Here is a 15,919-nt window from a genome sequence, read left to right on the forward strand (position 1 = left end):
TCAGAGTCCATATCCCCAAGGTGCTTGTAGACCTCGTGAGTGTTAGGCTTTTATTTTAAGTGTGAAGGAAGCTATTTTAGGCTTGAAAGCAGGACAACCCAGCTCAAATATTTTTCCTGTTACTCTACAGGAAAAGTAAAACAAAGGCTATTGTCCTAAGTCTCATGTAGAGAAATAGCTGTTGAAGAAGCAAGTGTCACTTCCAGGAAGGAAGGAAGGAAAATTCCAGTGCCCATGGAGGCAGCATTTAAATTCCCAAAACCCCCTCCATATACTGCATGCAAATATAAATACGACTTTAAAATAATAGAACATAATTGTATAGAAACTGGAATATGACACTTTTTCTTTTTATTTAAAATAGAGCTCTATATGCTTCACAGAAACAAGTTCAAGGAGTGCTTAATTTATTATTTTTGCCACTTTACAAAACAATACTTTTTTGGAAAATGCATACATAAAAATATAACATTCAGGCAGATACCTATTTACATCTGGAGGCAACTGAAAGTTATGCAATAATATTTTTAAAAGCTTTAAAATAAATACTTTTATGACTTGCTTTTGGTAAAGTTAAACATTTGGTATGAAGGCTATCACTGACTTCATACTAAATTCTAAAATACTGTTATTTTTAAACAAAATAAGTATACATATATTACTATAAAATGCATATTTCCACCGGCTAGAAATTAATGAAACCTCTGAATATCATTCATTTCTCTTTGGAATTTGGAATTCTCTTCAGCATCAATGATTAAATTGCAACTACTAAAATTTCCATCTACATATATTTTATACAATTTATTGCCTATTTCTCATTTTAAAACCTAATTTATTTCTTCATATTTCTTATATACATTCATTTGTGCCTGTCTGTTGAAAGGTAATATCTTTTTACATTCTTAAGAATTTCAGCTAGCTTACAATGTCTTTACAACAGTGATTCTTTTCACAGTAGTTCAAGAGTTCAAGGCATGCTTTGCAATGTCAAAATGCAATGGTTTTGACATTTGTAATATGTTCTTAGGTATAAGAAAAGTCACACTACCAAAAGAAAAGTATAATTAGTATTAGTCCTTTGAAAGTCAATCCAAAATTACTTTTTTCGAGATCTGAATCTAATTTTCTGTTTTTAGGATATTTTAAAATCTGAAACACAGATTAAGTTTGAATAATTTTCTCCAGTCTAGGATCAGAAGAGTACAAAAGCTGAACACTAGTCATTGTGGAAATGAACTAGAATTTAGTATGTTGGCTAAAATAACCTTCCTTTATATAAAGAGAAAAAAGAGTTGGATTTTCAAAAATATTTAACTACTTGTATTTAGCCTACTGGAGGAAATGGAGATATTGGTAAATATCACTCTAATCCTGCATTAGTTAGAATTTAGGCACGTAATTGCCTTTTTAAAGGCAAAGTCAGCAAATAGGTTTGGGTGTGGAATTAAAAACTCAGTGGAGATATAAAAATTAGGGTCCATGTGTCTTGCTACCTATTGTCTGGGTTGAAAAATTAAATCAACAAGATAAACATGCAATCTCTTTTGCTCTCTTGGGAATGTAGGATGAAAATCTAAAGTATTTTTTTTTCCAAGTTCTCAACTTGCAGATATCAGGAACCATTTTGAAGTTTTAGTTCTCATTTTCTGAAGATGTGTAAGCAGGCCCATTTCTAAAGCTATATAAGCTAATACGGTGCTTTTCTGCAAACTATAAAAATATTTCTGCAATTGCAGGTTGGAGTTCAGGCCCTACCTACCCCTCACCTGAGAGGATTCTAGCAAAGCACACGCCCAGCTGGATCTGGTGACACTCAGCATAAGGTTAATTTCCCTAATACAGTTGGATTCTTAGTGGCTATGCTAATATTCATGTTCATGTAGCCCAGAGTAAAAATCTAGCAGTTAAAACTGTTAGTTATGGAGAGAAAAACTTCTTGTAGGATAACATTGACCAATGATAAAAAAAAATTAGTCATATCTGAAAATATTAAAATCTAGGATTAGATAGAGCTCATATTCTCCCAAATGTTGTATTAATCTACAACTTAATTAAGAAGTATCCTAGGGCTTCCCTGGTGGCGCAGTGGTTGAGAGTCCACCTGCCGATGCAGCGGACACGGGTTCGTGCCCCGGTCCAGGAAGATCCCACATGCCGCGGAGCAGCTGGGCCCGTGAGCCATGGCCGCTGAGCCTGCGCGTCCGGAGCCTGTGCTCCACAACGGGAGAGGCCACAGCAGTGAGAGGCCCGCGTACCGCAAAAAAAAGAAGTATCCTGGAAGTTATATTAATAGAGGGACTTTTTAAATGGGGATTATTACGTAACATCAATATAATATATTCCAAACCATATAGCATAATGGCTTAATTTTAAGACAGTCAAAGCAAAACAAAGCAATAGTATGAAATATAGCAGAAAGGAATTTAGCAATCACATTATGGGACATATATTTCACATTCTCTGTCCAATCTACGTCTTAGGTGGAATTTATCATTAAGGCAAAAGTAGACATCCCTTGTATGTTAGCTAAAAGCTAGAATATACCTAGACTGCTTAGTCTTTTTAAAATTTAAAAGAAAGTCTTCTCTGCCGTTAACAAATACGCTCTTCATAATGCTAATGAAAAAGTACCAGAGAAGGCATGAGATGAAAGCTCTCATATGTGGATACGGGAAATTAAAATCTTGTTAAGAGGTTCAGTGTGTAGTAATCCGGACAGGAGCTAGAATACTAAAAGAACAGTGATTGGAATTGATGAAATCTAGCAAAGATATTTTTTAATGCACTGAAAGAATGTGAATGCCGGGGACGAACTAATGAGAAACTAAGAAAGAAGTAAGATAATGTGCTACTACACATGGTCCCACGTTCAACTACCAAATCATCTTTCACTCCCACTCCAGTGCATATAAAGAACAATCCTTATAGAAAGAAGTCATGAAGCATCTCTTATCACTACTTGCACTAAGAAATTCTATATTCTCACAATTTCTAAATTTTATTCAGCACTCCGGTGGTCACCTACCTAGCTGGACAACTATTTTACAACTCTTCCTTAGATTATTTTAGTTTTACTCACTGATCTCACCATGAGTGAGCAGAATATTTTAGCAGAAATAAAAAGAGAAGGGGGATTTGATCATCACCATTAAATGGCATGTTAGTTTACATTCAACGTAGGTGTACATGGATGCTAATTATTTTTTAATTAGTAAATGTTGGATGTGGCAGGGCAGTGTGGTAGGTGTCACCAATGGTTTCTCACATTAGTTCTGCTAATAACTAGCGGTCATTTAATCTCTGATCTTCAGTTTCTTCATCTAACAAAATATGGGAATTGAATTATAAAATCTCTTACATCCTTTACATTTCCCAAATACTGGGTTTGGTTTTTGTCTGTGACACCACTAAACTAATTTAGACCACCAAGGGATTCTCCCTTTATTAGAAGGCTAAATAGTAAAATGATTAAGGTAAATAGTAGCTAGTTTTTGTTTTTTTTTAATTAGAGACTAAAGATAATTTTGGGAGACAGTGAGGGAATATTTTAAAAGGAGGTGAGAAAAATAATGAAGCATAAAAGAAAAGCTAGAGGGAGAAAAGAAAGCCAAATATCTGAAAATTTGTATTAAAACACTTTGAAAAATTGTCTATATTATAGAAATTCTATTTAATATTAACATTTTAATGAAATTTTTGTATTCCAACTGACATTTTTTCTGTTTAGAAGAAGCCCTCAGGAGCAAAGGGATTACTGTCTTCACTAAATAATGCATCAAGTCCATGTAGGTATTAGCTTGTGGAGGGAGCTAATACAAAACATTATCAAACACAGAAGAATATGTTTCACAAAAGAAAAAATATTTAGAATCTCTTCAGAAACCAGAATGACACCATTTTAAGATACTAATTCTTAAACATTTCCAAATAACTTTAAATGTTGTACTTATAAATTTATTTAAAGGAACAATTATTGAAGACATCAACTACCATCACCTTCACTCATTTTCTATTTTTAATTTCTTAATTTCCTGGTGGGAAATAAAATGTCCAGACTTTAAATAAATTTTTGTAAATGAATTACATTTCCGTATTTATTTTAAATAATTAATCAGAAACTATTCCCTGCTAAGTAATTTTAAGTTGAACTTTACATAATGGCAAATGTGAGCTCCCTGTCTTCAGATGATTTGCTAGTTTCCCTGGTACTTTTGCGTAAATTCTAAGATAGCCCTGAGTTTTCTCTGCCCCAGTAAGTCACATGGTGGCAAAAATCCAGCATAGTAGAAGTAGTTTTCTTTTGTTTTATTTAATAATTCTACTAAGGTAGAAATATTACAAATAATAAACTTTTATGGAACGTCTAACCTAGTGAATCTATTGTAGATTTTCATTTTAAAATAAAAGCTGATTTTGAAGTCTTCAGACACTGCAATCAGGTTACTATTTTCATATAATCATGGAAATTTAAAATGCAAAGTTAATTGAAAGTATAAAGATGAGAAGCAAGTGCTATACCTAAAATAGTGCACGACACAGTCATGTTTCACTTAACTTTCAAGTCAGAACATAAATTAAGAATTCTAGATGTGACATGCCAAATATTTTAGACAGAAGAAAGCACACAACAGAATCTGTACCAATTACACACTTAAATGCTTAGCTTATGAGGCAACAAGTTCATGCTGAAATATTGACAACAAATGATGCTTCCCTTAGTTTAAGGAAGTGATGCTGCATATAAATCCCATCACCACTTTATACAGTACTGAAATTTCATAAATAGCATTTTCCCAAGCTTCACGTTATACCCAAAGCCAAAATATTTGAAAGGAGCAAAGAACACTGACACTTTGAGCCTAAGAAGAATATTTTTTGCTTGTAACACAATTCAAAAGAAATAAATATTACACAATGACTCCATTAAAAAGAAATAATGTAAAGTTTAACAGCCTAGGTTATATACAGTAAATTTGCCTAATGCTCTAAACTGGATCATATTTCTGTAAATGAGCATTTTCTATTTATAATCATTCTGAAAGTTAAGGAAAAATTAAAACTTTTAACTTTTTCTTATAATTTATGTTAACCTACCCTCTTTATTTAAAAATGCATTTGGAAATTGAAATATAAGACTATTCATTTAGGAGTTATAGTTAACAAACACAAAAACAAGAAAAATCTCTCAAAATGTACAGATTTCTCTACAGTGGAAGTTGACTCAATAAAAATATGGAATTATATTTGGACACCTTCAAATAGATTATAAAACATAATGTCAAGGAAAATGGGAGATTATAAAACACCTTCTCTCAAAAATTAAATAAGTATATTCACCCATCATATGTGAATAAAAGAGGAAATATTACTCTTGTTTTTATGAAACTATAGTACAATCATAGTAAATAAATAATTTCATTCTCATATATGCAGAAACAATCTATGAGAAACCAAGGTAACAAGCACAAGCAAGATTACTCCTTCACAGAAGCTCTTTTTAGAATTCCTTCCCATATGCACTTTAAAAAATTGATTACATAATTTAGATTGTCTCGAATAACCAATAAAGATACTTCCTACATGTGCTGCAAATTGAGAGCAATTTTTGAAACCCACAGTCATATAGAATTCAAGACATCCTCACATTTGTCAATTTACTTCCCCTACACACCCACATCCCTGTTCCCATTCCCAAATTAGACTTTAAAATCCCTGAGGGCAGAACCTATCCACCTTTTAATTTCCCTGTTGAACCCAAAATTGTGGCAAGGAAGATATGCAGTGCCCCACATTTTTTAATGAATGGATAATTGCATGCATGAGAATGAAGGTATATGTAAACCACAGCTGTCAGATTTTTGCCTTTGATGTCTCATCCTAGTCAAATGAAGATGGGTTTAGTAACACATTTCCATAGTGGAATGAAGTGTAATCACTAGATTGTACTCTATGTGATAATACACAGGTATATCCTTTAGAACATTGTTACCCAAGTCATGCTTTGTAGAAACTAAAATGTGGGCTAGTAAAAGGTTTCCCATTTTTTATAAAAGAGTTCCATTGGTCAAATAATTTGGAAAATCCAGTTAAAGAAATTCAAGTAACATTTTTTTTACTGCTAGACTCCTCGAAGCACATAATATACTAATATGCGGTATCACTTTCTAAAAATCTATCAAAGAACACTTTTGGTCTTTGATCATCTCAGAAGAGCATTCTAAGGAACAGAGTTTAGGAAACAATGTTTTAGAACAATAAATGATACCATGTTAAATCTTCCTTCACCAAAGCAGAATTATAGATTTGAAGGAAATATTTAATGTTCCATGTATTATTCAGAATGCATCACTTTTGTCTCCACAGGAAATAGAATAAAAGCAAAATTATCATGAGCCTTCTGTACCCATTGCTCATTTTGAAAGGGTAAGGGAATATCTCTTTACTGATAACCCTTGCTTGGGTTTGGTTATCATATTTCATTTAAGAGTTTTCTTAATTTTTCCTCAAAATATCCCCTAGTAGCCTCTTCCTTTTCTGTTCTTCTCTTTCTAAATGTATATGTACAAAAGTAGTAGGGACCTCTGCAATACATCTTAAAGACATCTCTGACAATTTATGACCTTATGACTGACTAATGTCTGGAAGTATTCAGAGAACATTAAAACTCATCTAACAAATAGGGTGACTATGGAATTTCTATGAGGAAAATGTCAGTGGATATTGTCCTGAGAGTTCATACAGATCCATTATGATTCTGCAAAATAACTTAATTTGTCTTCCGTTTGACTAAACCACAAATTCCGTCATGAAAGATGTTGTTTCTCCAGAGGGAGAAAAAATGCTATAGGAATTAAAGGGAAAGTAGGAAGCTAGCTAACTGTCATGTGGATTATCGTAAGATTTGGACCTAGTGCCAGCTCTATCACTAGCTATGTGACTTTGGGACATCTGTCAATGTCTCAGGGTGTCAGGTGTCTCATTTGAAAATAAGAGAAAGTAACAACCTTGTCACTTCCCAACTGTTTGCCTCAGGGGCTGCTGTGGTGGTGGATTATGAAGAGGAGAACAGGGAAGGAGAAACCAAGGAAGTGATCTGATCTCCCTTCCATCTTCCACCTGAGCAGCACTACTTTTACATGTTTTGTATACTAAAGTTCAGAGCAATATTTAATTTTTAAAAGATCCTGTTTAAAGAGAAAACCACAGATTCTATGATCTAAAGTTTTGTTTAGATATAACATCCTCCAGGCCACATTTTTAATAAACGTGTTTTCATCTCAGGAAAAAGCAATGGGCTTTTATATTTTCTTTTCTATTCATTCATGTGCTCCTGATTCAAGTAAAATAAAACCTTAATAACTTTCATTATTTCATATAGCTTATTTTACACTTTTGTAATATGTTTCTTAAATAAAAAGATGAGTTGATGTGTTGCTTTTCAAAATAAAATTAAAGACAACATGGGGAGTGGATGAAGTCAACTCCAGCCCATACTTGACTTTAGTTATTTTTTCATGGTGCCTTTGGGCACTTAAATACTGCACTGCATTATCTTTGAGGTAGAACAACAGCAACGATGACAAAACAAAGGCCAAAAAATTCACATAAAAAGGAAAAATGAGAAAGAAAGATGTGAGAGGTTTCTTTTTAACACAATTCTCATCATCAGGCTTTGCAGTCTTCTTTGACACAAAGTTGAGAAATAGTCTTCTTAATCCGGAGGGCGGTTAGGCGGGCTGCCCCATTGGCATACCAACACTCGCGCATTATTCTCCCCATGACTCGGAGTGCCTTTAAGAGAGAAAATATCAAAGTCTTTAGCACAAAACACAGTACAAGAGAAGAAAAGCCACAAACACAGGAATCGATGCTAAGCTCTGATACAGAAATAGTAAACGTAATATGAGAAGGAGATCAGGGCCAAATAACTTCAAAAATCCTGTCAAGGGTGTCTCCCCTAAGACAAGGAACAGGGCATCTCCCCCCAGACACAGATCAGGGCGTCTCCACTGAGACAAGGACCAGAGCATCTCCCCTCAGACGCGGACCAGGGCATCAACCCTCAGGCAAGGACCGTGGCTTCTCCTCCCAGACAGAGACAAGGGTGACTTCTCTCAGAAAAAGACCAGAGCGTCTCCTCTCAGAGACCAGGTCATCTCCCCTCAGAGGGACCAGAGCATCTCCCCACAGAAAGAGACCAAGGTGACTTCTCTCAGAAAAAGACTAGAGTGTCTCTTCTCAGAGACCAGGACATCTACCCTCAGACCAGGACTAGGACATTTCCTCTCAGAAAGGGACCAGACTGTCTCCCCTCAGACAAGGACTAAGGCATCTCCCCTGAGTGGGACCAGAATGTCTCCCCATGGACAGAGACAAAGGTGACTTCTCTCAGAAAAAGACCAGGCTCTCCCCTCAAACAGAGAAAAAAGTTTCTCCCCTCAGACAGAGACCAGGTCAACTTCTAGCATAGAAAGACCAGGGCTCTCCCCTCAGACAGAGCCCAGGCTGTCTCCCCTCAAACAGAGATCAGGGCACCTCCTCTCCTAGGGAGACCAGGGTGTCTTCTCTCAGACAGGCCAGGTGTCTCCTCTCAGAAAGGGGCCAGGCGATCTCCTCTGGCTTCAGGCAGAGGCACAGGGCCCACTGATCTGCTAGATGATTTGAAGCCATCATTTGTGGACCTTGAAGGTAGCTATAGGAGATGATAAGGAGCCTTTGCTCAGTGGCATTTTGGTTTATGGAATTACACTATCATTTTTAAGGTCATGTTTGATTAGCATAATGTGAAATGATGGACCAGTTTCATTTGTTTTAGTCTTTTCTGTTTAGTGATTAGTTGTTTATTTGTCTTCCACCTACTCTGTTGAATGTAATTTTAGGAAAGAGAATATGGCCACCTTACACAACATCCTTTTAGAGTAAGTGAAATCAATTGAATAGCTTTATCTTCTTGAGATGATTAATAATCTTTGAAACGATTAATCTTTTTATGCATTTTATGTATGCATTTTATGAAAATTTTCCTCTTCTTTCAAGCTGCATGAAAATAAAATGCTTTCAATTAAGAAATTATATATGTTATGTATAAAAAAGCTAACAATTTCTGCCCTTGGGCCTTCAGAATATGTAAACTTTCTTTAAAATCTTTGTAGTGGAATTAAAATATTTTTAAAAACCCTGTCAAAACACAGATATTAATCCTATAGAGGGAGGCTATTAATCCTCTTTTAATTGAAAATTCTGGGAATATGGTAGAATGACTATCTTCTAAAATATTCTAAGAAAGGACATGAAAGACAAAAATGGATAAGGGACAGGTTGGAAATTCCCTGTGTTGCTCTGGATGGTAAGTACATACATATACATTTTTTTTAAGTCATCAAACTACATACTAAGATTTATTCATTTTATCATATGTAAATTATGCCACAATAAAATAATGATCTAAATACTAATATCAAAAATTTTGAATTAAAAAAAATCAGTATAAGTGAACTGGTAAATAAATAAGATAAATACTCAGAGGGGAAAACAATGAGAATGCATGAATCCAGAGAGGTATAAGAAATCACTGAAGCAAGGCGTTGCTCTGATGGCATTTGCTGATCTCACAGTCTAGAATTTCAGAATTGATGGACCATATGTGAAAGACAGGAAATACAGCCCAAAGCACACAGAAGGTGTCAGATCAAGACATTTACAAAGTCCAGACTGTAAGGATGAATTGGTCTTAGAAGGAACTTTGTGAAGAAAATTGTCTAAATCTTTGATCTTGGTAAAGAAAAAATCAAACCTTAGCCTTAAAATGTTGCAGTAAGCCTGAGCTCATAGTGAAAATTCACAAGAAGATGAGGAAATAAAGTACCATAAGCAAGAGTTAGTCAAAACAACAAACAGGAAAATCAAACCTATCAAAACATTAGATGCTAGAATTAAATGATATAAAATATTTTAAAAATAAAGTACATTTTAAAAAGCAAAGAGAAAAGTCTAAACATAAGTAAAAAGCAAAAGTATATTTAAAACAAAACAAATAAATGGCATTTTTCACAGAATCAGAACAAAAAACAAAGAAAATTTTAAAAAGAAAACAAAAACCCCAAAACAAACAATAAAAAACAAAACTAGTATAAAAAAAGGTGTCAAAGGTAAGACATGCAAAGTTTTAAGGGGCAAAACTATCATAACTTTCACACAGCATTATACTGAAAATCCTAGAAACTGCAATAAGAAAGGTATGAGTCCCCGGACTCTCATTATTTGGGGATATGATCATCTATGTAGGCACCCCAAAAGAATCTATAGTTTTATACCCTAAAGAAATAATTTTTACACACACACACAGCAGTATTGTTTTAAAAGAAACTAAAAATCACACATGTGACAATCAACAGTAGAGTGAAAAAAAGAAATTAGATACATACAATGGAATACTACACAGATATGAAAATAAACAGATTATAGCTATACATATATAAGGTAAAGTAAAAAAAATTAAGAAGAATATCTATAGTAAGTGTCAATATATTTCACAAATAAACAAAAGTTAGCCATATACACGTACATATATATATATATATATGTATGGCTAAATTTTAAAGCAAAGCAAGGCAATAATAAAATGATTAGTTATAATAGTAGCCTCTCAGAGGGGTAAGGAATCTTCAAAGGTATTGGAAGTGTTCTATTTTTTAAACTTGGTCATGAATTCTATTATCTTTACATATAACTTTACATATATGTTAACATCCTCTCATATGCATGAAATGGTTAATATCAGAAAAAATTTTAATTTAATTTCAATTTGCTTATAAATGCCTCAAATTCTGCTTCTCAAATGAGTATATAGGTAAGCTATCTACACAAAATAGAAATATCAGGACATAAATCTTGCCTTAAATAGGAAATGAGTTGAGCGAAACATGAAGGAGAGGAAAAATGAGGAAAAACGTAACCGTATAAGATATGACATATGACAGAGCCAAAACTAAAAGATGTCACCAAAAAAATCGCCTCAAGCATTACATTTAAATATGGCAGAAGACAAACAGTCATAATTGGGATGGGGGAGATTAAAGCATTAAAATAGTTGTGGAACTAGTTAGATGATTTATAGTCTTTCCTCCACCTTCCCTTTTACTTCCTGTGGGAGCTAGAGAAGTCTCTCTCTTCACACAGGCAGAACAAGCATTGCAATATGTCTGCTCTATGATGGTTACTACATGTGTGGTACAAGATGAGGAGCTAAACAACAATGGTCTCTGCCATGGGGAAGCTTTTCTGATGGAAGAGAATAAACTCAAACTTCAGCAAGTTAGGGATTAGGAATAATTTATTGACTCTAAGGATGACTGAAATTGTAATACTCTGTGTAGCACAGACATTGACTACCCACCGAATATGCCTGTGTTCCCGACATTCCCAGCTCCCTTCCAGCTGGATGGGACTGTGTGACTCGTTCTGGTCTATGAACCATGAGTGGAAATGAAATGTGTCACTTGAGCCAAAGTATTAGAGAGCCAGTGTGTGACCCTCCAGCTCCTCTCTTCTCCTGACCTAGACCTCTGGAAACTATGTGTTTAGATAGCAGCATCACAAGATCAGAGTCACCTGGATTACTGAATCACCACAGGGAGCACAGATTCCAATGAAAGCTGCCTAACCTACAGGGGACTTGGCATAGCAAGAAATAAAGTCTTGTGTGAAGTCACTGGGATGTCAAGGTTGTTCCTGCCACATAACTTAGCCTTATGATACTGACAGCTAAAGGGAATAAAATCCTTCTGAAGCTTATATGAAGACATATACCTACATACATGAAATGAATTGGATGCCTAGATAAAGAGGACTATGGCCTCTGAAAATCCACCCTGATACTTACCTCAAAATTATAATGGGAAAAATATACATAAGAACATAGCCTTACTTCACAGCTTTGCCACTGGTTCGGAATACTTGGTCGGAACTTCTGGTCACAGACAACCTTCCTCATTTCCTCTATTGAGGGATCTGAAGGCACCATGTCATAATAAGGCAACTGGTACTCCTCAACAATTCCTATAAAAAAGTTGCGTAATAAATTTCCCAGTGTGAATAATAAACAAAGATGTTTACTTCAAAATAATACCAATTAAGTTTTCTAGGCACAAGTGGTACCCTGGAACACTGGAAAATCAGGCTTATTAAAATTATGTATCATTGTAAAACCAAAGATATAAGTTTAAAGCACTAAGTTGAATAGTTATATAAGTTTATGAAATTTTATACTATGAAAATTTATATAATTTTGATAATTAAACAAGTTATATGAGACAAAAGTATATGTAATTACTGTATAAAATATATAATTTTATATAATTATACATATATAATTTTATATAAAATATCATGTTACATTTACATAACTTGATAATTATAAAAATATAATTTTATATTATGAAAATTATGTAAATTTTGATTTTCATAAAATGCCATTGTGCAATTCAGAAGTAATATCTAATTACAAAATTTACAGCAAGCCTCACTGATCTGTGAATGACGTATATTTCTCCATGAATGAAGTATATTTCTCCTTTTCAAAACACAATAGCTTTCTCTTTTTGAACATTGTTAGGCAATCTTTTAAGAGCTGAGTTTTTTACATTTGGATTTTACAGCTACTAGATCTGAGAATGTTCCAGAGAAATGGCCAAAGGTATTTGAAGATGAACAGTTCAACGTGAAGGTTAATATTTAAAGAGTCTCAAATAATAGACAAAGATTTGACTTTAATTATCAGAATGTTACCTGAGTTCAAGAATTTCCTTACAGAATCAATTGAATTAAACTATAGTTCTTTTAATTTAAATATTTAAGATTGGCATAATTTAGAAAATGAAATTCAAATCATGTTAACTAAATTACCATTTCAACTGTTGAAGAAAATTTAAGGACAAAAATCGAAAAGCAAATCTAGACAAATATCAGTATGAAATTAAAAAAAATAATAACATGTTTGAATCTTGCTATTTACCAAGCACCTTCCTAAGCCCTTTACATGTTTTAACTAATTATTCCTCAAAAGCACTGACTAAAGAAAGTACATAGTATCCCATTTTTACAGAATCAGGAAACTGAGGCACAAAGAGTGTCATGAATTTTCTCAAGGTCACATAGCTAGTAAGTGGCAGATCTGGAACTCGATCCCAGGCTTGGGGATTCCAGTGTCCATGTACTGTTTCTGCACCACTCTAAGTCTATTGCTTCTGTGAATAGTTTCATCTTCCTGAATATTTTATTATCTAACCTAAGAATAAAAGGGGGAAAGCATGTTTTCTCATTCAAATATAATTTTAAACTTTTAAGCTTTTCATTTTTTTAAATATGAGATTTATGTAAGGCAAAATGACATCAATACAAAATGCAAAAACTGACAGTGGTTTAATAATGACAGTTCTTTCATTGAATGTTTACTATGAGCAGGCTCTATACAAAAAGCTTCACATGAATTAATTGAATTAGTCCATTAAATCCTTAAAGCCCAAGAGGTCAGTTTTATTATCTTCGCTTTACAGATGAGGAAAGTGAGACCATATAATTCACCTAAAGTCAGACATTCAGGAAGTTGCTGAACCAAGGTTTAGGACTAAGTCTGTCTCACTTGAAACTGAAAAATCTAAATCATTTTCTACCAGGATTTAACTTTTCTCCACTGATGAAACAACTTCATCAGACTGCATTTACAGGGTTTCATCTTCCCAAATTCTTCCTCTCATTATTAATCTCTAAACTGCTGGGAGCAGTAGAGTCAGGAAGTTAGTCTTTGCTTACCTCTGTCCTCCACTTTAATCCCCACACATACATTATCACCGGCAAGAAATGAACAAGAAAAGCCCAAGAACCAGAAGACTTCAATTTAAGTCCTGCGGCCTTGGCAGGTCATTTAGCTTCCTTGGGTTTAATTTCTGATATAAAATAGGAATACAGCTCAAAGAAGAAAATTTTCAAGTGCTTTGCAAAGTATTATTATGGAAATCAGAATTATCAGGAGAACTAAGCGGTAATCACAACCTAAAATCTCCGTTCTGTTCAAAACGCTCCACTTTTGCCACTGGAAAGATATCGCCAAAAGGTAATCTCTTAAATATTTAGAAACGATTCAATATAGTGCATTGAATTAGAGCATCAAGGAAAGGCAGACACAAAGAATATTTCCAAAATCTTACCTCCAACTGAACACCTCCGGGCTATTTCCCAGTAAACCAGACCAACAGAATAGATGTCAGCTCGTTTGAAGGACTCGAAGATATTCACATTTATTGTATCATCAAGCATTTCAGGAGCCATGTACCTTCAAAAACATGCACACTTCAGATTCTGTGTATGAGTTTATAGCAGTCCAGTAAAACACAATGTTAATAAATCCCGATATACAATATGTTAAGGCAGTTTACATCAAATTTACAGGTTGATCTGAGCCACTATAACAGAATAAAATTAAGTATGATGCTAACTGGACTTCCCTGGTGGCGCAGTGGTTTAGACTCCATGTTCCCAATGCAGGGGGCCAGGGTTCACTAAGTGTGATGCTAAGTGTAAGTTTTTTGTAGGAGTCCTTTATAAGATTAAGAAAGTTTCCTTTCATTTCTAGTTTGTTGGGAGTGTTTATCAATAATGGAGATTAAATTTAGTTAAATGTTTTTACTGCATCTATTGACATAATTGTGTGTTTTATTTATTTATAAATTTATTTAATTATTGAACGATAATTTTAAAAACATTTTAAATAGAACTAGAGATCATCCTAGTGTTAAAGCCTGTGGGCCAGGACCCAAATACTTGGAAAGTACTCAATAGGAAAGATGGAACTCAATTTCTAGTAGTTTGTAGCCAAGAAAGCTCCTTGAGGGCAAGGAGTATGTTCTATTCATCATGGTGGGCCCAGTACTCCAACACAGTGCTCAGCATCATTCCACAAATACCTGCTCTGAATGAACAATGTTATTATACATTGGCTCCAAGACATATATTCATATTATATATTGGCTCCAATAAAATTACAGCCTTGCTTGAATAGGACTAAATCAAAAATTCTACAGTCCCTGGGACCTGACTGAGCCTAGCTGTCTTAGGGATATTTCGAGGATTTCTCAGAATATTGAGGTGAGGATGCAACACTCTCCCCAATATTTTAAAAGCTTTAGATTCTCGGGGCTTCCCTGGTGGCACAGTGGTTGGGAATCCGCCTGCCGATGCACGGGACACGGGTTCGTGCCCCGGTCCGGGAGGATCCCACATGCCGCGGAGCAGCTGGGCCTGTGGGCCATGGCCGCTGAGCCTGCGTGTCCAGAGCCTGTGCTCCGCAAAGGGAGAGGCCACAACAGTGAGAGGCCCGCGTACCGCAAAAAAAAAAAAAAAAAAAAAAAAAAAAGCTTTAGATTCTCTGAAGGAATCCAGGATCCCAGACTTCCCTGTCGGACAAGTTAAAACTTGCTTTTTAAAGAGAAAAAAGAAGAGGTCCCTTAGGGCTGCCCAGTCTGAATAAATTGTCCTGAAGTGTTTCTGGGACCCCATTAAAGTCTCCCAGGGAACAAAGTGAAGGACTCAGAGGGACTGGCCTGGAATCTCAAATATGGCTTGTAGGCTAACTATACCAGCTTAGAAATTCTCTACTCTCAAGGGCCTTTAACAACTCCAGGAAAGTGTTTTGGTTATTTCTGATTTCAAGGTCAAGAAACCTGGAATTATGCCAAAGTAGCACAGATCCTGAAATTCAAATGAAAGGAAACAGAAGTATGCTGGCCATATGGCCACAGTCTGGCTATACTAAGAAAACACCAGGAATCCCATTACTAATGGGTCTGTCCTGACATACGTGTGGTATGCTCTATATAAATCATGCTTGTTCTTAACTTTCAGAGATTCTGTTCCTTGAAAG

General features: G+C 34.8%; 1 protein-coding gene across 5 annotated transcripts in view; it reads right to left on the bottom strand.

Annotated features, from left to right (window-relative positions):
• The window catches only part of ACVR1C (activin A receptor type 1C), a 140,745-nt gene that overhangs the window by 45,578 nt on the left and 79,248 nt on the right, over positions 1-15,919 (bottom strand). For 4 of the 5 annotated variants that reach the window (XM_082840904.1, XM_082840902.1, XM_082840906.1 and 1 more), the window contains 2 exons: positions 14,208-14,332; positions 11,930-12,060 (listed from right to left, as the gene is read on the bottom strand). In XM_082840904.1, coding sequence (XP_082697030.1) covers positions 11,930-12,060; positions 14,208-14,332 — 256 coding nt within the window. Of the gene's footprint in view, positions 1-2,267; positions 7,795-11,929; positions 12,061-14,207; positions 14,333-15,919 lie in introns of those variants that run through there. The other variant, XM_082840903.1, reaches the window with a different exon arrangement.

The sequence above is a fragment of the Leucopleurus acutus genome (genome assembly GCF_964270905.1).
Source record: "Leucopleurus acutus genome assembly, chromosome: 6".
Lineage (NCBI taxonomy): Eukaryota > Metazoa > Chordata > Mammalia > Artiodactyla > Delphinidae > Leucopleurus > Leucopleurus acutus.